The 23563-nt window shown below is 45.1% G+C and overlaps 1 protein-coding gene across 3 annotated transcripts in view; it reads right to left on the bottom strand.

Moving 5' to 3' along the window:
• The window catches only part of CTNNA2 (catenin alpha 2), a 1798423-nt gene that overhangs the window by 344766 nt on the left and 1430094 nt on the right, over nucleotides 1–23563 (bottom strand). For all 3 annotated transcript variants that reach the window (XM_069745159.1, XM_069745158.1, XM_069745160.1), the window contains 3 exons: nucleotides 19688–19888; nucleotides 10964–11115; nucleotides 9646–9759 (listed from right to left, as the gene is read on the bottom strand). In XM_069745159.1, coding sequence (XP_069601260.1) covers nucleotides 9646–9759; nucleotides 10964–11115; nucleotides 19688–19888 — 467 coding nt within the window. The remainder of the gene's footprint in view (nucleotides 1–9645; nucleotides 9760–10963; nucleotides 11116–19687; nucleotides 19889–23563) is intronic.

Here is a 23563-nt window from a genome sequence, read left to right as displayed (position 1 = left end):
CTGCTGCAGTGACAGTGATTGACACATTAGCCAATGATGGGACAGTAGTAGTCCCATCATCCGGCTAATGTGTTGAATGTAAAAAAAATACTACATACATACTACATACATACTACATACTACATACATATATACATACTACATACATATATACATACTACATACATATGTACTACATACCACATACATACTACATACATACATACTACATATATACTACATACTACATACATACACACTACATACATACTACATACATGCATACTACATACTACATATATACTACATACACACATAGTACATACATTCTACATACATACTACATACTGTTAGGTCTCGAGTTCCCACTTCTGCACAGGGGGAATCTCGGGCCGTCTCCGCTGCGGTCTCCCATTCCTATCCAGCCGCAGTGGAGTCTGCGCAGCAGGGACGTCGGTCCCAGCGTCTTGCTCGGTCTCGCTCTGTACAGAGAGTTACTGCTGCTTCTTCAGCTCCTGCCATTAAAGTCAGTGCTGGTCAGCAACGAGCGGACTTCTCTGGGACTAAGTCCTTATTTGCGCACACTGAGCATGCCCAGGGCAAGATCTCCCATTGGAGATCGAGGGTCATGTGCTCAGGCTCTGCAGCGCATTCCATTGGTCCTCTTGGCAGGTCTTGGAAGGGCAAAGTTTCTGTGGCCACTTCCTGTCCTGCAACTATATAAACTGCGCATTACCGCACGGCCATGCGCTAGTGTACAATTATTATGTGTGTGTGTAGATGGATGTATGTCGATGGATGAAAGCTCCTAAGTATCCCTCCCTAGAGTTGTTGACTGCTCACGGATGATGGTAGCTCTCTAGCGCCCGACTATCCATCTATATGTTACACACATCACAGCGTCCTATAGCTGTGCCTGCCAGTATGGCGCCGTGCACTTGCCTTGCGCTTTCCATACCCAAGCCTGGGTGGTTAGTGGCGTCCGTCAGTGCGGCATCGCACGCACTCTTGTGCTTATTTATTACTAATAAGGTTCATTACACACCCAGTTGCGGTGTTGTGCCAGCAAGGGTCTAATCGGACTTCAATCCCTTTCGTGGTTAAGTTCGCTGACTACTTGCTCGCGCTCTATGTGCGGTACCGCGGTCCTGTGACTTAACAGGATCGCTTTCTTCACGTTGGGTGAGGTTTAACCCACGTGTTTATACTTTTAGTACCGCCATATAGTCTGTCATTCACTAGCAGCGGGTTTCGCCTGCACGGTGGACCCCGGACTGCGAACGCATCTATATCATCTTACTTGGTGCGTTCCGCCAGTCCTAACATTACACTAGCGCCAGGGTCTGGCCAGTGATGACAGACAAACAGCAATCCTTCCGGTATATCCAGCAGCTGGAGGGTAGGTTGGCGGCTCTCGAGAGCGCAACCTCAGCTGTGGATGTGATCGCAGTTGCTGTACAGGCTGCCAGCGTGGCTGCAGCAACTTTGTCCATTGCCACCCCTGTTCCGACATTTTCTCGCCTCCCGCTGCCAGAAAAATTTTCTGGTGATAGCAAATTTTGTAGGGGATTTGTGAGTCAGTGCTCTATTCATCTTGAGCTCCTGGCTGCACGCTTCCCCACAGAGCGGGCTAAGGTGGGATTTATTGTATCTCTATTGTTGGAATGGGCTACGCCGCTGTGGGAGCGTGGCGATCATGTGGTGCAGAGTGCTCCGCTGTTTTTGAGCACTCTGAAACAGGTCTTTTTAGGACCTCAAGTCACCCATGATACTGCGCTCCAACTGCTGGCATTAACTCAGGGTGAGTCCTTGGTCAGTCATTTTGCCGTCCAATTCCGCACTTTAGCATCTGAGCTGGAATGGTCGGATAAAGCTCTTATCCCCATATTTTGGAGGGGCTTGGCTGACCACGTAAAGGACGCTCTGGCCACTAGGGAGATTCCTACCACACTGGAGGAGTTAATAACAGTGATTTTAATGCACTTTAAGCCTGTGACTGTCACTGGTATGAATCACCCGTTTTTGTGTCTATGGATATGAAGATGGACTTTGGATTTATGTGCTTTTAACGAATATGGAATAAAAGGTATTTTTTATGGACATCACCCGCGCTGGACTTCTGCTTTTTCTTCAAACTACTTGCTGCACTGCATGATCCGTGCGCTGGGCCTGAGAGGAGGTGAGCTGATCTTCGTTGCTTTTTCTTTTCCGAGTTAATAACTGTCTCCACTCTAATTGATCTCCGTTTTAACGAGCGGAGGTTAGAGCGAGCCCAGTGTAGGCAGAGGTTTCGGCTGGCTCCTACTTTCGCCAAACCTCTGGAATCTCCGGTCCTGGTTCCTGAGTCACATGAGGCCAGAGAAGGGTCACAAGCGGGATCTAAGTCCCGGACCGCTTGTGCACTCAGGGTCTGTCATGTTTGCCAGTAGTCAGGACATCTAGCCACCAGATGTCCTCAGCGGTCGAGGAAACGTCAGCGTCTAGTGGTCGTAGGTGGAGGTACACTAGACACGGCGACGTTTGCCTCTAAATTGTCCTTTAAGGGGACAATTACTATAGGCTCATTCTCCCACTCAGTAGAGCTCTGCGTGGATTCTGGGGCGGAGGGCAATTTTATGTCTTCTGCCTTCGCCCAACGTCACGCAATACCCCTGGTTATGCTAGCTCAACCTGTAACGGTACGAGTGGTGAATGGGTCGACACTGCCCTCACAGATAACACACCAGACCATCCCTTTTACTCTGTCCATGTCGCCATCTCATCAGGAGATTATTTCTCTGCTCATCATTCCAGAGGGAATTGATGAGATCCTGTTGGGAATACCTTGGCTACGGTACCACTCTCCTCATATCGAGTGGTCCTCTGGCAGAATTCTGGGATGGGGTGAATCTTGTTGGGGTAGGTGTCAGAGGGAGTGCGTTCAGGTTGCTACAACAGAGGTACCCGCAGATCTATCCTCTCTCCCCAAGCAGTATTGGTCTTATGCAGACGTGTTCTCCAAAAAGGCGGCGGAGACCCTTCCGCCCCATCGCCCCTATGACTGTCCTATTGACCTCTTGCCTGGTGCTGAGCCTCCCCGGGGTAGAGTCTATCCGCTATCTCTCCTGGAGATGGAGGCAATGTCACAGTACATCCAGGAAAATCTGGCAAGAGGGTTCATCAGAAAGTCAGTGTCACCTGCTGGGGCAGGGTTCTTCTTCGTGCAGAAGAATGGGGAATTGCGTCCATGCATAGACTACAGGGGTCTTAACGCCATCACCGTTAAGAATAAGTACCCTTTGCCTCTGATATCCGAGCTATTCGATAGGCTTCGGGGAGCAAGGGTATTTACTAAATTAGATCTGCGGGGTGCTTACAACCTGATTCGCATCCGTGAGGGGGACGAATGGAAGACGGCGTTTAACACCAGGGATGGGCACTATGAATATCTGGTGATGCCCTTCGGGCTCTGTAATGCCCCAGTCGTTTTCCAAGACTTTGTGAACGATATCTTCCGGGATATGCTTTCCACTTCGGTCGTAGTCTATCTGGATGATATTCTCATCCACTCTCCAGATATTGACTCCCACCGAAGAGATGTTAGCAAAGTCTTCGACCTCCTACGGGCAAACTCTCTCTATGCCAAGTTGGAGAAGTGTATGTTTGAGCAGGAGTCCTTACCTTTCCTAGGCTACATCATCTCTGCCCAGGGATTGGCTATGGATCCTGCCAAACTACAGGCTGTGATGGACTGGCAGGAACCCCATTCTCTTAAAGCGGTGCAGCGCTTTATGGGATTCATCAATTATTATCGCCAGTTCATCCCGCGCTTCTCAACTTTGGTAGCTCCCTTGGTTGCCCTCACCAAAAAGGGGGCGAATCCCAAATTGTGGTCTGAGGAGGTCTCCAAGGCCTTTATCTCTATGAAGTCACACTTCGCTAGCGCTCCCATTCTACATCACCCCGATGTTGATAAGCCATTTATCATGGAGGTGGATGCCTCTTCTGTTGGTGCTGGAGCAGTCCTCTTCCAAAAGGATGCTCAAGGTCGGAAGCATCCATGCTTCTTTTTCTCCAAGACCTTCGCACCAGCAGAGAGGAATTATTCCATCGGGGACAGGGAGTTGATAGCCATGAAGTCGGCTTTCTCGGAGTGGAGACATCTCTTGGAGGGAGCATGTTTTCCCTTCCAAGTCTTCACAGACCATAAAAATTTGGTATACCTGCAGACAGCTCAGCGGTTGAATTCTCGCCAGGCCAGATGGTCCTTGTTCTTCTCCCGGTTTCATTTCACCCTCCATTTCCTTTCTGGGGAGAAGAACATTCGGGCCGACGCTCTCTCTCGCTCCGTTGTGTCATCTGCGGAGGAGGAGGAGGAGCCTCGGCTTATTGTTCCCACCGAGAGCTTGAGAACTGTGGCTCCGGTTTCGCTGGGGTCTGTGCCCCCGGGCAAGACTTTTGTTCCATCCAGTTTGCGACCGGAGGTTCTTTCTTGGGCGCACTCGTCCAGGGTGGGTGGACATTTTGGTACTAAAAGGACATCTGAGCTACTGGCGAGGACATACTGGTGGCCGCATATGGCCCGTGATGTCGCGGAGTATGTTCGGGCGTGTGTCTCTTGCGCCAGGAACAAGACTCCTCGGCAACGGCCAGCTGGTTTGCTGTATCCTCTGCCCGTGGCGGACAGACCCTGGGAGATGGTCGGGATGGACTTTGTGGTGGGCTTGCCCAAGTCTCATAACTGCACCATTATCTGGGTGATCACCGACCATTTTTCCAAAATTGTGCATTTGGTGCCTCTTCCACGGCTACCATCTGCACGGGCGTTGGCTGTCTTGTTTATCAAGCATATCTTTCACCTGCACGGTATGCCAGACAAAATTGTTAGTGACCAGGGTCCCCAGTTTGCGTCTCGATTCTGGAGAGAGCTTTGTCGTCTACTCAGTATTGAGTTAAATCTCTCTTCGGCTTATCATCCAGAGACGAATGGGTTGATGGAAAGGGCCAACCAGACCTTGGTCACATATCTGCGACATTTTGATTCTGCCAGGCAGGATGACTGGGCATCCTTGTTACCTTGGGCAGAGTTTGCACTTAACAATGCCGTAGCCGACTCCACCGGTCAGACTCCATTCCTCTTAAATTACGGCCAGCATCCGCGTGTTCCTGTGCCCATGCCTGTGTCTTCCGCTGACTCCAGGGTGGCAGACTGGGCTGTGGAGGCACGGGACATTTGGGATCGCACGCAGGATGCCATTCGGGCCTCCAAGGAGAGAATGAGGTCCTCCGTCGATGTTCATCGGCGCCCCGCTCCGACCTTTGCCCCTGGCGACTTGGTGTGGCTCTCCGCCCGTAACATCAGGCTGCGAGTTGAGTCCACTAAGTTTGCTCCTCGCTACTTGGGTCCCTTCAAGGTTCTCGAACAGGTTAATCCTGTGGTCTACCGTCTGGCTCTTCCTCCACGCTTGGGTATCACCGACACCTTTCATGTGTCCCTCTTGAAACCCGTATACATGTCCCGGTTTTCCGAGTCATCTGCCGGGACATCGGGTTCGTCTACGGACGATTATGAGGTGAACGCTATTTTGGGGTGCAAGGTGGTACGCGGCAAAAAGTTCTATTTGGTGGATTGGAAGGGTTATGGTCCAGAGGACAGGTCATGGGAACCTGCTGAAAACATTCGGACCCGACAGCTCATTACTGCCTTCGAGCGTAGCGAGGCCCAAGGAGGGGGGGGGCCCTAGGAGGGGGGTAATGTTAGGTCTCGAGTTCCCACTTCTGCACAGGGGGAATCTCGGGCCGTCTCCGCTGCGGTCTCCCATTCCTATCCAGCCGCAGTGGAGTCTGCTCAGCAGGGACGTCGGTCCCAGCGTCTTGCTCGGTCTCGCTCTGTACAGAGAGTTACTGCTGCTTCTTCAGCTCCTGCCATTAAAGTCAGTGCTGGTCAGCAACGAGCGGACTTCTCTGGGACTAAGTCCTTATTTGCGCACACTGAGCATGCCCAGGGCAAGATCTCCCGTTGGAGATCGAGGGTCATGTGCTCAGGCTCTGCAGCGCATTCCATTGGTCCCCTTGGCAGGTCTTGGAAGGGCAAAGTTTCTGTGGCCACTTCCTGTCCTGCAACTATATAAACTGCGCATGACCGCACGGCCATGCGCTAGTGTACAATTATTATGTGTGTGTGTAGATGAATGTATGTCGATGGATGAAAGCTCCTAAGTATCCCTCCCTAGAGTTGTTGACTGCTCACGGATGATGGTAGCTCTCTAGCGCCCGACTATCCATCTGTATGTTACACACATCACAGCGTCCTATAGCTGTGCCTGCCAGTACGGCGCAGTGCGCTTGCCTTGCGCTTTCCATACCCAAGCCTGGGTGGTTAGTGGCGTCCGTCAGTGTGGCATCGCACGCACTCTTGTGCTCATTTATTACTAATAAGGTCATTACACACCCAGTTGCGGTGTTGTGCCAGCAAGGGTCTAATCGGACTTCAATCCCTTTCGGGGTTAAGTTCGCTGACTACTTGCTCGCGCTCTATGTGCGGTACCGCGGTCCTGTGACTTAACAGGATTGCTTTCTTCACGTTGGGTGAGGTTTAACCCACGTGTTTATACTTTTAGTACCGCCATATAGTCTGTCATTCACTAGCAGCGGGTTTCGCCTGCACGGTGGACCCCGGACTGCGAACGCATCTATATCATCTTACTTGGTGCGTTTCGCCAGTCCTAACACATACTACATACATACTACAGTACATACATACATACTACATACATACTACATACTAAATACATGCTACATACATACATACTACATACAGTACTGTACATTCATACATTACGAACATACAATACATTCATACATTACTTTCAATACATATAGACATACAGTACATTAAACATAGATTACATACTCACCATTATTTGTCATTTTGATCACCAAAGCCAGTGTCACCTGTAAAAATTTTTAAAATAACAAACAACCAATATACTTCCTGATCCGCAGAAATCCACGAGTGTCCCATGATGATCTCCAGTGGAGAACGGCAGCATCAGCTGATGCAACCGCTCTCCAGGGGCTCCATGAATCCAATGGCATGAGGAAAGTATCCTTCGCACTGTATTCCTCCGCCACTGTAAAAAAATTTTTCCACACAGCAATTGCCATAAAGTGAGACTTTGAACTATAGTAACCTCAGATACATTGTCTCCTGTCAGTTTGTCACTGAAGGTCCTATACATCAGGTGATGTCACTGTTCTATAGGGGAGATCGTCGTGGGACACTTGTTATTATTTGGACTATGGTGGACAGGTAATATACGGTTTATTATTTTATGTTTTTTGCAGGCGCTGTAGTATGGTAAGTATGGTTAAATGAAGAATATTAAAATACTTTTTTCCTAATGTGTGTGTGTTTTATTAGCTCTTTATAACTATTGGATTAATAATGGATAGGCGTCTTATTGATGCCTCTCCGTTATTAACCCAGCTTAATGTCACCTTACAATAGCAAGGTGACATGAACCTCCTATTACCCCATATCCCACCGCTACATGGGAGTGGGAAGAGAGGGACTAAGTGCCGGAATTGGCGCATCTTACAGATGCACCATTTCTGGGGCGGCTGCGGACTGGTATTTGTAGCCGGGGGGACCAATATTCATGGCACCTCTCTAGGCTATGAATATCAGCCCGCAGCTGTCTGCGTAGCCTTTCTGGCTATAAAATATAGGGGGACCCCACATAATTTTTCTGGGGCAGCTATCGCTAGATAGTGCCTGATGGCAAAAACCCGATGTGTGAAAGCAGCCAGATATATGGATAGATACATCTATGTATCTATTGATATATCTATCTATAAATATACCTATAGATAGATATATACATAGATATATAATAGAAAGGCCGATGTTTCTAAGGACTCATTCACACTTGGCGTTTTTAGCAATCCGTCACAATCCATCGTTTTGGGAAAAAAACAGATCCTGCAAATGTGCTCGCAGGATGCGTGTTTACCCATAGGCTTGTATTAGTAACATAGTAACATAGTTAGTAAGGCCGAAAAAAGACATTTGTCCATCCAGTTCAGCCTATATTCCATCATAATAAATACCCAGATCTACGTCCTTCCACAGAACCTAATAATTGTATGATACAATATTGTTCTGCTCCAGGAAGACATCCAGGCCTCTCTTGAACCCCTCAACTGAGTTCGCCATCACCACCTCCTCAGGCAAGCAATTCCAGATTCTCACTGCCCTAACAGTAAAGAATCCTCTTCTATGTTGGTGGATGGATCGTGATGGATGGCCACACGTCGCGTCTGTCGTGCAACGGATCCGTCGTGTTTTGGCTGACCATCGGCACGAAAAAACTTTCAAGTGAACTTTTTTTGTCCGTCACGTCCGCCATTTTCTACCATGCATGCATGGCCGAAACTCCGCCCATCCTCCCCAGACTTCAGAATGAGCAGCGGATGCATTGAAAAACTGCATCTGCTGCCCACGTCGTGCACAAATTTCACAACGTGCGTCGGTACGTTGACCCGACTCATAACAACGGACCCGTACCGGCATACAGTAAGTGTGAAAGAGGCCTTAATGTGCGTTTAATTTTTTTAAAAAAAGGAAAAAAACGGCGTGGGCTCCCGCATAATTTTCTGCGCCAGTGGGGGAAAGCCGACGGCCGGGGGCCAATATTTGTAGCCTGCTATGAACATCAACCCGCAGCTGTCTGCATAGCCTTTACTGGCTATTAAAATAGGGGGACCCCCCAAAAAAATTACGTGGGGTCCCCCTATATTTTATAGCCAGAAAGGTTTCACAGACATCTGCGGGCTGATATTCATAGCCTAGAGAGGGGCCATGAATATTGGCCCCCCAGCTACAAATACCAGTCTTAGCCGCCTCAGAAATGGCACATCTGTAATATGCAACTTACAACAAATTGAGATAAAAGTTATAAAGCCACTGACCACATTCAGCTTACATCATTGTTTCAGCATGCTCATTAAATTCCCAGTTGCTTGTATACATATATATAGGTGTTAAAAAGTCATATGCAGTAAAACCTTAAAATACATTTTTAGATGAAACGATTGTTCCTCCCACAGCTCTCTTTCTTAACTCCCCCATACACAGGAAAACTTTGCTCAGCTGAGCACTACTGTAGTCTCTTTAAGAGAACAAATGACAGACACCTCTGACGCTGTCTTGCCTCCAAAAGAACAAAAGGATCGGTCATTGGAAATCCAATGTGACAGTTCCTTCTCAGACTTCTCATAATCTAGGCTGTCCAATGATCCTGGTGATATTGACAGGTCCAGATACTTATTGGCTAATGCATATGAAGGACTTATGAATGACTACTTCTCTGATTGAAATGTAATGGGTCTACCAGAGCAGGAGCTGCTTTTTTAGCTAGTCCATACTTGATCAGTATTTAGCACTACATTTCCCAAGCAGATAAATTGAACTTTTGGCCATGGCTTCCTCCATCCATACAAAATAATTGTCAGTGGTTAGAATAGCCAAAACCTTTTAAACCACCCGATAATCCATTAAGTTTGTAAACATCGAAAAAATTTTGCTTCTGCTTTTTACTGATGATGACTAATATGAGACAACTCTTTACTACTACTAGTACTATTACTGCTGCTACTACTACTATTATTTAGATAGTAACTTACTCTGGCACTCTGCCCAGCAATCAATTGGTCATCTTCCGTTTGAACACTTGTTCGACTTCTGACATCATAATCCTCCTGTTCAAAGTCAGAGTCATCTTCTAATTCTTCAGGAGTCTTTAAAAAAATCAAAAAATTAGATAATACTAAGCATTTTGACTACTTGAAAAGTTATCATTATGTATGAGCTAAGAAATGAGATAAAACTCAAAAATGTTATCTTATCTCACAAAAGAACGTCAGGGTGCAATAGTTCAAGCTTAGGTTGTGAAAATCTAACTACTCTCTCAATAGGTAAGTAATTGAAACTCTGATCTTCTCAACCACCTGGCTCACACGATAGGATACAACATGAACAAACACAGTTTATATATATTGTACAATCAGATCTCTTGATACCCAAAATTACATTGAAATATAGCCTTGTAGATTTGTGGGCCTTCATATATACATAGGAATAGAAAAATCTAGTCTCGATCAAGGTAGCTTTTTCAAGTTGTGGCCTTTTGTAGAGATTTTATTTCACATAGTTGCAGCTAGGTGGACCCATTCACAAGACCTAGTGTCACGGGACTACCGCGACAGAGAGGTTCCAGAGAACCGCAGCGTTCTGGGCCTCGTTCACACACAGTGAACAGAAGCTCTTCACCTGTATTCTGACCTGGCTGCTTTGTGCCAGCAGTGAAGGAGTTAACTTTATTGCTGAGAGCTGGGTCTCTCAGCTGAAATGGATTTTGTAATCTGATCCTCTATATAGACCCAGTCCTGACATCAGCTAGTGTCAGTGATCAGTTCAGCTGCCTGGCTTGGAGGTTGAAGGAGCGTAGTGTTGGTGGTTTATTTACAGAGATTGGTGTCTGCTGTTTTGGTTGCTTGTTAAACCTGTTTTCCTTCCTAGTTTATTCCTTCTCTTCCCTTCTATATGTTCCTCTGTTGTTGTGTGAGCATTTGGTGAGTTTGAGTCTTTTTGTTACCTTGTCTGTATACACTGTTATTTGTTGTATTATTACACTGGTGCAGTCCACCTCCTTTGGGGGGAGAGAGGGCCACTGCACAGGACACAGGGATACGCTGGTGGCTCAGTCCTCCTAACCATCATAGGTACCCCGAGATAAGGGAAAGCCAGGGCCCCATTAAAGTGGTAGGGACAGGTGCGGGTCCCAGTACGCCGTCCTGCCCCTTTATCGCCGCATACGGCGTGACACCTAGATTTTCAGGCAGATAACATTAAAAGATTGATGATGATATTTCTGATTTCAAGAGAGTTTCAATAGTCATTGACGTTGTGTTCTACCTGCTCAGAAAAGATATTATGACTTACCCTTATCATGAGTACAGCTTTCCTAATGTCCCTCACACCATCGTAAACTAGTCGAGATGCATCAATAAACTCATTCTCTTCAAATGATTGGGGGATATTTGTGCTCAACGCTTCAATGGCAACTTCCACTTGTTCAGCAAAACGAGGCATAACTTAAAAAAAAGAAGACAATAGATAAGTCTTACATATTGAGTCCAATACATGTATTTGGAGTTGACTAGTCACTCTCACAATCCATCAACCCTGGAGAATTAATAAACAGTACTTTTTAGTTTGTTTTCTGTAACTTTTTAAGTATTTTTGAAAGACATAAAAAAAGATTGACGTAGTACTTGCTAGATACCATAAGGAACTTCAATAGCTCAACCTGACTCAAGAACAATTGATTAACCTTACGCTTTATGATATGAAGCTTTAAGAGTAGTATGCCATTTATAGGACATCAAAGAAAATTTACACTAAACAACATTGCCCGGAGAAATTCTTAACACAAAGAAAACGCTAAAACAAAGTCACTTTGGTACAAAAAGCTCGAGTACAACAACTTCAAAAACTATTCTCTGAGAATATATATATATATATATATATATATATATATATATATATATATATATATAAACAGGTTTGTAAAAGAAATACAAGCACAACATTCAACTTCAAAAAAAACAATTCTATGAAGTCTTTAATTTGCAAAGTGAAATAACATATTTATTGTATTTTTTTTAACTAAATAACCTCGACCCGGTCCATATCATCTATAAGTACACAGACACATTATAAAATAGAGGTGGTTTCTCAATCAGGACACATTTTAATTATCCACTGCACAGAGCCATTAAAAATAGTCAATCTCCTATTTTGATGGACTTAGCAAAATGATGATTAAACATTAGGGATGAGCAAGCACTAAAATGCTCGGAAGCTCGTTTCTCGAACTGGGCTATTTTTAATGCCCGGATGCCCATTTCAAGTAACAAGTGGAAGTCGATAGAAAATCAAAGCATTTTTCCTACTGACTCTACAAAGAGGTCTGAGAGGCAGTTGAAATATTGAAATGGATTTAAAAAGTGCTGAATGGAAGGAGAACAGCATGGGGAAGCCCCCGGGAAGGAATTCTGACTCCCAGATTGCTGCTGAGAACTTTTGCTCCACTTTAAGGAATGATATTAAAACTTTCAAAATGAAAGAGGAATTGGAGTTTACAGGACACAAATGATAAGAACATTCTTTCCTGTACAATTACTTGTACATAAAGAAAAATTTCAAAAGGATTTTAAAAAATAATTTAAGCTAACCAAAATTTAAATCTTCATTAAAAGATTGGAAATGTCAGTGTAATTTATGAAGGAAGCAAGAACTGCCAAAAATTTGATGGAAGAGGGACTCAGATATACACTGTGTATATTTTAGACAAAAAGAGGGCCTCATACACATTAGAGAAGAAGGGAGATAGCAGCAAGGATAAATATTAGTAGGATAATAAAATCTAACTTTTAATGTATAATCAAATAAAAACCAGGGAGCACATATATAAACAATACCACAAAGTAAGTGCTCAAAAATTATAGCAAAGCCAGGAAAAAAATGTTAAGGAGGGTCACCCAGTCATTCATAGACCCTGGAAGGCAGCAATTTGCAGGCCTCATTGAAATATTTTGAAAGTGTAGTTAATTTACTCCTACACTCATAAATGCTTTGCACAAAGTGCAATGAAAAAAAAATGATAAGGACGATATTCCAATCATACATAGACCTTTAATGGCAATAACTGAAGATTAAAAACACATTACGTGCTGTCATTAGTATTGAGCGATACCGTCCGATATTTGAAAGTATCGGTATCGGATGGTATCGGCCGATATCCGAATAATATCGGATATCGCCGATACCGATATCCGATACCAATACAAGTCAATGGGACACAAATATCGGAAGGTATCCTCTATGGTTCAGCAATAGCGGTTGGATACTAATAAAACTTAGCTTTTATTCAATACTAAAATGTAAAAAATGAGCTGATACAAAATAACAAACAAAGGGGACCAGGGACCAGTGATAAATTGTGCCCTTAACCTAACACAGAATGGGGAAGAAAAAAATAGACGTAGACACATACAATAATTAAAAATTGACTGTACTGATAGTCACCATATAGTCAATGGAGATTTGACAAAGGTAGCTAGTGATACAAAGAGATAGGGATGCCAATAGTAAGCATAGCTCTCAGTGATCTATTCCTGCGAAAACGTGGTGTCCCATATAATCATTGGGGACCATGTCCACGTATAAAAATGACACAGGCGACACCATAGACAGAGAGTCTAGCCTTTATAGACCCCTATTGTAGTGCAGATATAGCTACAAAGCGCACAAAACGCCACCACCCGTTACTGAAACCAATGTAAACCGGGTTTTAGTACAGGTCAATAAACCAGCAGCACGTCACTAATGCCTCAAAGAAAGATGTAAATACATAGTGCACTGAACCACATATAAAACGGAACCATGTGTCCTCACAGTATACTAATGAGCGTTCCAAAAGTGGTCTGTGTATTCCTTATGCCTTATTGTATGTAAGCGGCATCCTCTCTGGGTGCTCCCTTAGTTGCAGAATACATGCAGAATGCACAACCAGGTACCGCCTACTGCTACAGGCAAAGTACACCACACGTACAGCCCACTGTTGTGGGTAGATCTCACCAGAGTCTGACGGTCTGCTCTGTCATGGCGGAGACATTCGGTGTGGTGGGGTACTGGTGAGGCCGTGACGTAAAGCAGCGTCTACCGACGCGTTTCATCCTACCGGAATCATCAGGGGAGTAGCAGGGTATGATTAAGCCGCCTTACCGATCTCCCTCACTCCTGTGCGATTTAAATGTTCAGACCTCTAGCGCGTCCAAGAAGCCCCGCCCTTGGCGTGTGACGCGTCTGGGGTCATGTGAAGTATTTCCGGTTCACCGAATGTCTCCGCCATGACAGAGCAGACCGTCAGACTCTGGTGAGATCTACCCACAACAGTGGGCTGTACGTGTGGTGTACTTTGCCTGTAGCAGTAGGCGGTACCTGGTTGTGCATTCTGCATGTATTCTGCAACTAAGGGAGCACCCAGAGAGGATGCCGCTTACATACAATAAGGCATAAGGAATACACAGACCACTTTTTGAACGCTCATTAGTATACTGTGAGGACACATGGTTCCGTTTTATATGTGGTTCAGTGCACTATGTATTTACATCTTTCTTTGAGGCATTAGTGACGTGCTGCTGGTTTATTGACCTGTACTAAAACCCGGTTTACATTGGTTTCAGTAACGGGTGGTGGCGTTTTGTGCGCTTTGTAGCTATATCTGCACTACAATAGGGGTCTATAAAGGCTAGACTCTCTGTCTATGGTGTCGCCTGTGTCATTTTTATACGTGGACATGGTCCCCAATGATTATATGGGACACCACGTTTTCGCAGGAATAGATCACTGAGAGCTATGCTTACTATTGGCATCCCTATCTCTTTGTATCATTAGCTACCTTTGTCAAGTCTCCATTGACTATATGGTGACTATCAGTACAGTCAATTTTTAATTATTGTATGTGTCTACGTCTATTTTTTTCTTCCCCATTCTGTGTTAGGTTAAGGGCACAATTTATCACTGGTCCCTGGTCCCCTTTGTTTGTTATTTTGTATCAGCTCATTTTTTACATTTTAGTATTGAATAAAAGCTAAGTTTTATTAGTATCCAACCGCTATTGCTGCTGCATATTCTCTTTTGGACTACTACCCAGCTAGTTTATATCCTCTATGGTTCCCAGGGTCTGAAGGAGAGGAAACTCTCCTTCAGGCCCTGGGATCCATATTCATGTCATGTGACCGCTCACGCGACCAATCACAAGCCGCCATGTCATCGAAGGTCCATAATGCGCTCATTCTTAGAAAGGGAAGCGTGGCGGTTGCAGCGGTGACAACCAGGGCGCGTCCGAGGGTAAGTATATCAATATTTTTTATTTTTAGGAATGAGCGCGTTAAGGACCTTCGATGACGTGGCGGCTTGTGATTGGTCGTGTGAGCGGTCACATGACCGCTCAGCGACTAATCACAAGCTGCGACGTCATCGAAAGTCCTTAACGCGCTCATTCTTAGGAACGGAAGCATGGCGGTTGCAGCGGTGACAACCAGGGCGCATCCGAGGGTAAGTATATCAATATTTTTTATTTTTATTCTTTATTTTACACATGAATCTTAATCCCGATACCGATTCCCGATATCACAAAAACATCGGAACTCGGTATCGGAATTCCGATACCGCAAATATCGGCCGATACCCGATACTTGCGGTATCGGAATGCTCAACACTAGCTGTCATCTGTTGGTGTGGAAAAGTCAGGAATAATTCAGGCTTTGTTCATTTAAAAAAAAAAAAACACAAAAATTGAGCTTAACTTAAGTTGGTACACATGCAGAGGTTATATTACAAAGCATAAGTGGAAAAACTAAAACGTAACTTTTATTATAACATAAGCCACATGAAAACTAAACCAAACACCCAAGTGAATAAAAGCTGGGGCAAGGTCTAAGCCCAATGGTATGATGACCATAGAGACCAGTTAACCCCTGACAACAGGATTGTCTGATTTCATCTGCGAAATGTTAGAGAAATCAAACTATACTAGTATATGACCTGGAGAAAAGCTGAAGTCAAAAAACATGTATTGTATTCAGCATCATATACCTAGTTACATGTAAAAACAAAGAGTTGCCAGCAGTAGACGCATATATTTAACCAGTGCTACTGGTGGCTATATACATAAAAAAGGAACAATCTCACCAGTTCCAAGGTGTAGGCAAAGGAGCTTCGGAAGGCCTCTAGTCAGGGGATAATCCGGAAAGGAAGAGACGACAGTCCCTATGTCAGTCCCTATGGGGCTATCAGTAAGCTATCCCCAAAGCTCCTGCCCTTACAAGGGCAGTCCACAGCTACCCCTGTATACACATGCCCTGCACTCTCCCTGTATTGTCCGTCCCGACGCGTTTCATCCAAGCTGATTCCTCAGGGGACTTGCTTGTGCATGGAGATAAAGTGCCTATGTGCTAGAAAGGAGGGACATAAAGTCCTGCCACCCTCTATGCTCTGCAGGACAGCATAGAGGGTGGCAGGACTGCCGGAAAGAAGCAGGGCGCGTCCGAGGGTGAGTATATACCTAATAGGATATACCTAATAGGTGATTGGCCGCGCGAGCGGTCACATGGGCGGCCGCGCGGCCAATCACAAGCCGCGACGTCACCGCGACGTCACCGCAGTGTCCTGGAAGGCTGATTCTAAGGAAGGAAGGTTCCCGGTTAGTACCAGGGCGCGTCAGAGGGTAAGTATTGCGATATTTTTTATTTTAATTCTTTATTTTACACTAAAATATGGATCGCAGGGCCTCAAGGAGAGTTTCCGCTCCTTCAGACCCTGGGAACCATGGAAACCCAATGCACTGCATTGGGTTTCGGGTTTCGTCCGACCCCGACCCCGACTTTTTTATAGGATCGGCCGATTTCACTCGACCCGACTTTTTGAAAAGTCGGGTTTCGTGAAACCCGACCCGATGCTATAAAAGTAAAGGTCGCTCAACCCTACTCACCACTGATCAGAGCTGCTGGTGTTTTTACACTGTCACACAGATGACAGCATTGGAAACATTCAATTGTAATACACTCATTCTAGGTTTAGACTTTGCTCCCTACAACCAGGTCAACTAAACTTTTTTATTCTCCACGTCGGGCATAGCAAGGAGCCTGACATGCTCCAATGTGTTGATCTTCCTATATAAGGGCTCCCAAGACACACATTGTGGCTTAGTATTAACTCTTTCTATTAAGATTTTTAGTATTTCTACACACAGTTTCTGTCCACAGTTTCCAGGATGTCTCCTGGCTGCCAATGGTTTCTAGCCCTTGAGATATCTGTCTGAGGCTTCCAGTACCGCTGCTAACTATCTATAGTCTCCAAGACACATCCTATCTGCCTGCAGCTTCCATTATATTCAGACTTTCTTGCTACTTTGGTGTTCTGTCCACTATCTGTTCCATGTCTTCTAGAACTGTTGCTGGGTGTCTGTCGGTGGTTTCCAGGATATCTCCTAACTGCCTGCAGCTTTCATGTCATTTACATTTTCTTTTTAGTCCATGTTTTTGTCTGCTATCTGCCTGCAGTCACCAAGACTCCTCCTATCTCCCTGCAGCCTACAGTCCTTCAGCCTCCTGTCTGCCTGTGGTCTTCAGAAGCTGTGCAACTAGTGTTGAGCGATACCTTCCGATATTTGAAAGTATCGGTATCGGATGATATCGGCCGATATCCGAAAAATATCGGATATCGCCGATACCGATATCCGATACCAATGCAAGTCAATGGGACACAAATATCGGAAGGTATCCTGTAATGGATCCCTGGGCCTGAAGGAGAGGAAACTCTGCTTCAGGCCCTGGGATCCATATTCATGTGTAAAATAAAGAATAAAAATAAAAAAATTTGATATTCTTACCCTCTGACGCGCCCTGGTCGTCACCGCTGCAACCGCTTTGCTTTCTTTCCGAAGAATGAGCGCGTAAAGGGCCTTCGATGACGTCGCGGCTTGTGATTGGTCGCTGAGCGGTCATGACCTTCCCTGACGAAGCCTGGTCTGCCAGGCGATACGCGTGGGGACATTGTACCACCAGGTTGTATTACTATGGGGGGTTTCCTCCTATTTATGCTTTAAATATCTAGTGATATTATTGTATATTGGTGGCTTCTCAGCCCATTCTTTGGCTCATATGTTGCCTATTTTTATTGTTATAGATTAAATCTTTGTGCCTTATTTTCACTATTTTTTGATTGGTTCTTTAGGGACCTATATGGCACAATTTTTTGATTTTTTCTAGGCATTACTAGCGCATATACCCCATGAGCCAATTGGTCTGTGTTTAGTCGCCTTATTACATCTAGGTATGGTCTTTATCACATGTGTTGTTGTGATGTTGTCTACTTGTTTTTAATTGTGTTTTTATCGTTTTGTAGTGTGTTTTTTTGATCTGTCAATAAAATCAGTCTATTTATCTTATTTATTTTGTTTGCATTCTTTGATGGAGTGCGTATTTTTGCAGTAATGCTTTTCTTTTTTGTTACATAGTTTATGTTTATTGCTGCTTCCGCACCCTCATAGTTTTGTATCTATTGGCATTTGTTATTAGCAGTGCGCTTGACTCTTTTGCTTATTGTCATCGAAGGTCATTAACGCGCTCATTCCTAAGAATGACCGCTCAGCGACCAATCACAAGCCGCGATGTCATCGAAGGCCCTTTACGCGCTCATTCTTCGGAACGAAAGCAAGGCGGTTGCAGCAGTGAAGACCAGGGCGCGTCAGAGGGTAAGTATATCAATATTTTTTATTTTTATTCTTTATTTTACACATTAATCTTAATCCCGATACCGATTCCCGATATCACAAAAATATCGGAACTCGGTATCAGAATTCCGATACCGCAAATATCGGCCGATACCCGATACTTGCGGTATCGGAATGCTCAACACTATGTGCAACCTTTCTGTGGTCTCCAAGAGAACCTCTTTTTGTTTGCAGCTTCCAGTTCTTCAACCTCTTGTTTGCCTTCAGACTTCAGTAGCTCTGCAACCTTTCTGTGATCATCAGGATGTTTCCTCACTACCCTACCTGTGGCTTACAGCCTCCCAGTTAACTGCCTGTGTACTGTGTGCCTTATAAGTCTTCTGCACCAACCCTCATTTCCTGTGTGCCCACCCTGACCTTGGTGATCCAGCTCACTTAGAAAGCCTCATTATTTAAAACATGTCCAAAGGTTACCTCTTATTCCTTTATTCCCTGTGACCTGACACTTCCTGACCCATGTTTTTTGGCCACTGTAAATGAAGAGGTAGTTGTGCGTTAACACTGGGACTACCGGACTGGTCACCCCACCCTAGAACTACCGAATGGAGTCATTTTGACTCCTGGCTTGTTTTAATTTATTTTCAGAGTTTCTTGCTCCTGGTACTGTTGGAACTTTAATTTATAGAACGTATAGAATGTATATAGAATGTATAGAAAGCAAAATAGCAAGAATATCGTTTAGCGCACTTCTTCTAGCCATATTAGCAATTAGCAAAACTGCAGGCTGTATTCTACAGAAATTATGTAGTTTACTCGAGAGATCACTGGTTCACTGATGGATATCCTGTATATGTCCTGTGTATGTCAAGTATATTTGCAAAAATGCTAATTATTCTAAGTCTAAGCCAATATTTATTCTAAACATACAAGAAAATGAAAACTAAAAGAAATAATAACATTTAGTGAAAAAGACTAGCAAGATATAGTAGGGAGTCAAAATGACTCCCTTTGGTAATTAAAGGTAAATTTTGAAAAAAAAAAGGTACTTTTTTTCAAAAATTATTTATTGTCACAAAATCTTTTTTCACGTCCTAACTGAGTAAAAGTCACCGAGTCTCAAGCCGGAATTCGAAAAAATGTAGTCATCGAAGAGAAATAAAAATTGCGAGGAGTCACAATGACTCCATCTGTAGTTCTAGTGTTAAAATTATGTACAAAAAAATATTTTAAAACATTTCAGCTCATAAAACTTCATATTGGTGAAAAAAAAAGTAAAAATGTGTGTGCTTTCCTCCAAAACATAAACATAGTAATAAAAAAGATAAATGAGGCAAGGAAGGACTTATTTAACTTCAGCCACTTACCAGTTTCAGAAAGTAACTTTGTAGCCTCCAGAACCTTCTCTGTGTAGACTCCAGCCTCATAGTTCTCCATCTCAGCATTAATAATATGAATGACTCTGGCGGCACGGCCTCGAATAGCCCCCGCAGTTCTATCCAATGTGTCAACATCTCCCTCTTGTAGAGCAATTACACATTTGTTTACGTCCTCCAGTATGTGGTTTTCTGAAAGATCAATACAGACATCTTTTTTCCTGTTTCGTTTTATGTTTTAAAAGATGCTTTACATAAAAGTTAGAAAAAGTTAAAATAATTTTTTAATTATTTTGTAATGAAAATTGCAATTTTACTAATTTCTAAAGTGGTGATTTTACCCCAAGGTGGTAGAGGTGTTAGTGTCAAGAATAACAAGCAAAGTACAATAACTGTTATATGAAATTATATTTAAATAAGCACTCTCATTAAAATTTTTGTCCTCTCAATATATTGAAATCATCATATTATATAGTATTGTGTACTGTATATACTCGAGTTTAAGCTGACCCTAGTATAAGCCGACCAAGTATAAGCCGAGGCACCTAATTTTTCAGCGAAAAACTGGGAAAACTTATTGACTCTAGCATAAGCCAGGTATGCATTGTCCCTTCATCCCTATCCTGGTGTGCATGGCTTCCCATCCCTGTCCTTTAATGCATGGCTCCCCATTCCTGTCCTTGTATGCATGGCTCCCCATCCCTGTCCTTTAAAGGGACAATGTCACCCCCTCCAGCCGCTATAAACTAAAAGAGCCACCTTGTGCAGCAGTAATGCTGCTTTCTAACAAGGTGGCTGTTTTAGTTTTTGTTGCAGTTATTCCCAAAATAAAGCTATTTATAATTTTGCCAAAATACCTTTCTTTAGACCTGGAGGCAGGTCTTAACCCCCCTCTTGGAAATGCCACACTGCCGTCACTCATATCTTTGGTGTTTTGCTATGAAATCCGGCGCCTGCGCTGTTCTCTTCTGCCTGGGGCAGGCGCAGTGAGCACTGGCCGTCTGACCTCACCTGCTGTGTTGCAGACTGCGCCTGTGCGGCCAGTGCGGCCACCCAGCTAAGGAATCCCAGCCCCGCACTGTGCATTATGCATAACACACTGCGGGGCTGGGATTCATTAGCTGGGTGGCCACACTGGCCGTATAGGCGCAGTCTGCAACACAGCAGGTGAGGTCAGACGGCCAGTGCTCACTGCGCCTGCCCCAGGCAGAAGAGAACAGCGCAGGCGCCGGATTTCATAGCAAAACACCGCGGAGGGGGTGGTGACCGGCGACCAAGAAGATATGAGTGACGGCAGTGTGGCATTTCCAAGAGGGGGGTTAAGACCTGCCTCCAGGTCTGAAGAAAGGTATTTTGGCAAAATTATAAATAGCTTTATTTTGCGAATAACGGCACCAAAAACTAAAAGAGCCACCTTGTTAGAATGCAGCATTACTGGTGCACAAGGTGGCTCTTTTAGTTTATAACGGCTGGAGGGGGTGACAGTGGCCCTTTAATGCGTGGCTCCCCATCCCTGTCCTTGTATGCATGGCTCCCCATCCCTGTCCTTGTATGCATGGCTCCCCATCCCTGTTCTTGTATGCATGGCTCCCCATCCCTGTCCTTGTATGCATGGTTCCCCATCCCTGTCCTTGTATGCATGGCTCCCCATCCCTGTCCTTGTATGCATGGCTCCCCATCCCTGTTCTTGTATGCATGGCTCCCCATCCCTGTCCTTGTATGCATGGCTCCCCATCCCTGTCCTTGTATGCATGGCTCCCCATCCCTGTCCTTGTATGCATGGCTCCCCATCCCTGTCCTTGTATGCATGGCTCCCCATCCCTGTCCTTGTATGCATGGCTCCCCATCCCTGTCCTTGTATGCATGGCTCCCCATCCCTGTTCTTGTATGCATGGCTCCCCATCCCTGTCCTTGTATGCATGGTTCCCCATCCCTGTCCTTGTATGCATGGCTCCCCATCCCTGTCCTTGTATGCATGGCTCCCCATCCCTGTTCTTGTATGCATGGCTCCCCATCCCTGTCCTCGTATGCATGGCTCCCCATCCCTGTCCTTGTATGCATGGCTCCCCATCCCTGTCCTTGTATGCATGGCTCTCCATCCCTGTCCTTGTATGCATGGCTCCCCATCCCTGTCCTTGTATGCATGGCTCCCCATCCCTGTCCTTGTATGCATGGCTCCCCATCCCTGTCCTTGTATGCATGGCTCCCCATCCCTGTTCTTGTATGCATGGCTCCCCATCCCTGTCCTTGTATGCATGGTTCCCCATCCCTGTCCTTGTATGCATGGCTCCCCATCCCTGTCCTTGTATGCATGGCTCCCCATCCCTGTTCTTGTATGCATGGCTCCCCATCCCTGTCCTTGTATGCATGGCTCCCCATCCCTGTCCTTGTATGCATGGCTCCCCATCCCTGTCCTTGTATGCATGGCTCCCCATCCCTGTCCTTGTATGCATGGCTCCCATCCCTGTCCTTGTATGCATGGTTCCCCATCCCTGTCCTTGTATGCATGGCTCCCCATCCCTGTCCAGGTATGCATGGCTCCCCATCCCTGTCCAGGTATGCATGGCTCCCCATCCCTGTCCAGGTATGCCTAGCTCCCCATCCCTGTGTGCATGGCTCCTTATCCCCTATCCTTGTGTAAGAAGGAGAACTTTGTTGTTCGGGAGAAAGAGTCAGAGATCGGACAGACCTTTGCACTCGGAAATAGGGGGTGTGGCTAAGAGACAATAGCAGCAGTGCACGTGGAAGCGTCAGTCTTAGTGGGAACAGGTTCCTGGGATCACGATTGTATTGTTCTTTTGTTTCATTTGTTTCTGTACCATACCATGCAGTAAACTGAAGAAGGTCTTGTTCTGACCGAAACGTTTATGTTGGACTGCAATAAATTTATTTTTCTTCATTCATCTATACAAGTTGAGTGCCAAAGTGATGAGCGAGTGTACTCGGTACTCGGGTTTTCCGAGCATGCTCGGTTGGTCTTTGACTATTTCGGGCGTGCTGGGAGATTATGTTTGAGTTGCCGCAGCTGCAAGATTTGTGGCTGGTAGATAACCTGAATACATGTGTGGGTTGCCTGTTTGTTAGGGAATCCCCACATGTATTCAGGCTGTCTAGCAGCCACAAATCATGCAGCTGTGAATACTCAAACATAATCTCCAAGCACACCCAAAATATTGAGAGACCACCCGAGCATGCTTGGAAAACCCAAGTACCGAGTACACTCGCTCATCACAAATATTCACACCATGCCTATGGGAGTGGAGAGGTTAATATTAATTTCCTCAATGAATGGGGGATGTGTTATCGCTCGGCCAGAAGAGCTTCTAGCAAAGAACGAGATGCAATGAGGATTTGCAGGGAAGGTAAATAGGATGTGTGCTGGAAGCTGGTGGCTGCGGCTGTAACTGTGCGCACTATAAGAGAAATGAATATTCACTGCCAACTCAATGAATATTCGTTTCTCTTGAGCAGCAGACACAGGCTTTAGCCGCAGCTGCCGGCTCCTGCCTCTGTGACCCTGTGCTCCACCGCTCCCCCGTCCCTGCTATCTTTCTGGGATAATAACTCAAGTATAAGCCGAGGGGACATTTTCAGCACAAAAAAGTGCTGAAAAATTAGGCTTATACACGAGTATATACAATACTTAAAATTTCTCATTTTGCCCTTCTGCCCAGTTAATATGTCTCTTTTCCATTAGTTCTATGACATCACATGGTTAAAAATTGACTATCTGAATACTTCTAAGCTCTGTGTAGAAACAGGAAGTCTATTTTCACACTGCAAGATTCATGACTGAAAAACTCCCTGGCAGGAGCAGCTGGGTCAGGAGTTGAAAAGGGGATGACTCAGGCAAGTAAAAGAGACTTC

Source organism: Ranitomeya imitator, chromosome 1 (genome assembly GCF_032444005.1).
Source record: "Ranitomeya imitator isolate aRanImi1 chromosome 1, aRanImi1.pri, whole genome shotgun sequence".
NCBI classification, from domain to species: Eukaryota; Metazoa; Chordata; class Amphibia; order Anura; family Dendrobatidae; genus Ranitomeya; species Ranitomeya imitator.
This window is presented reverse-complemented; position numbering and strand designations above follow the sequence as displayed.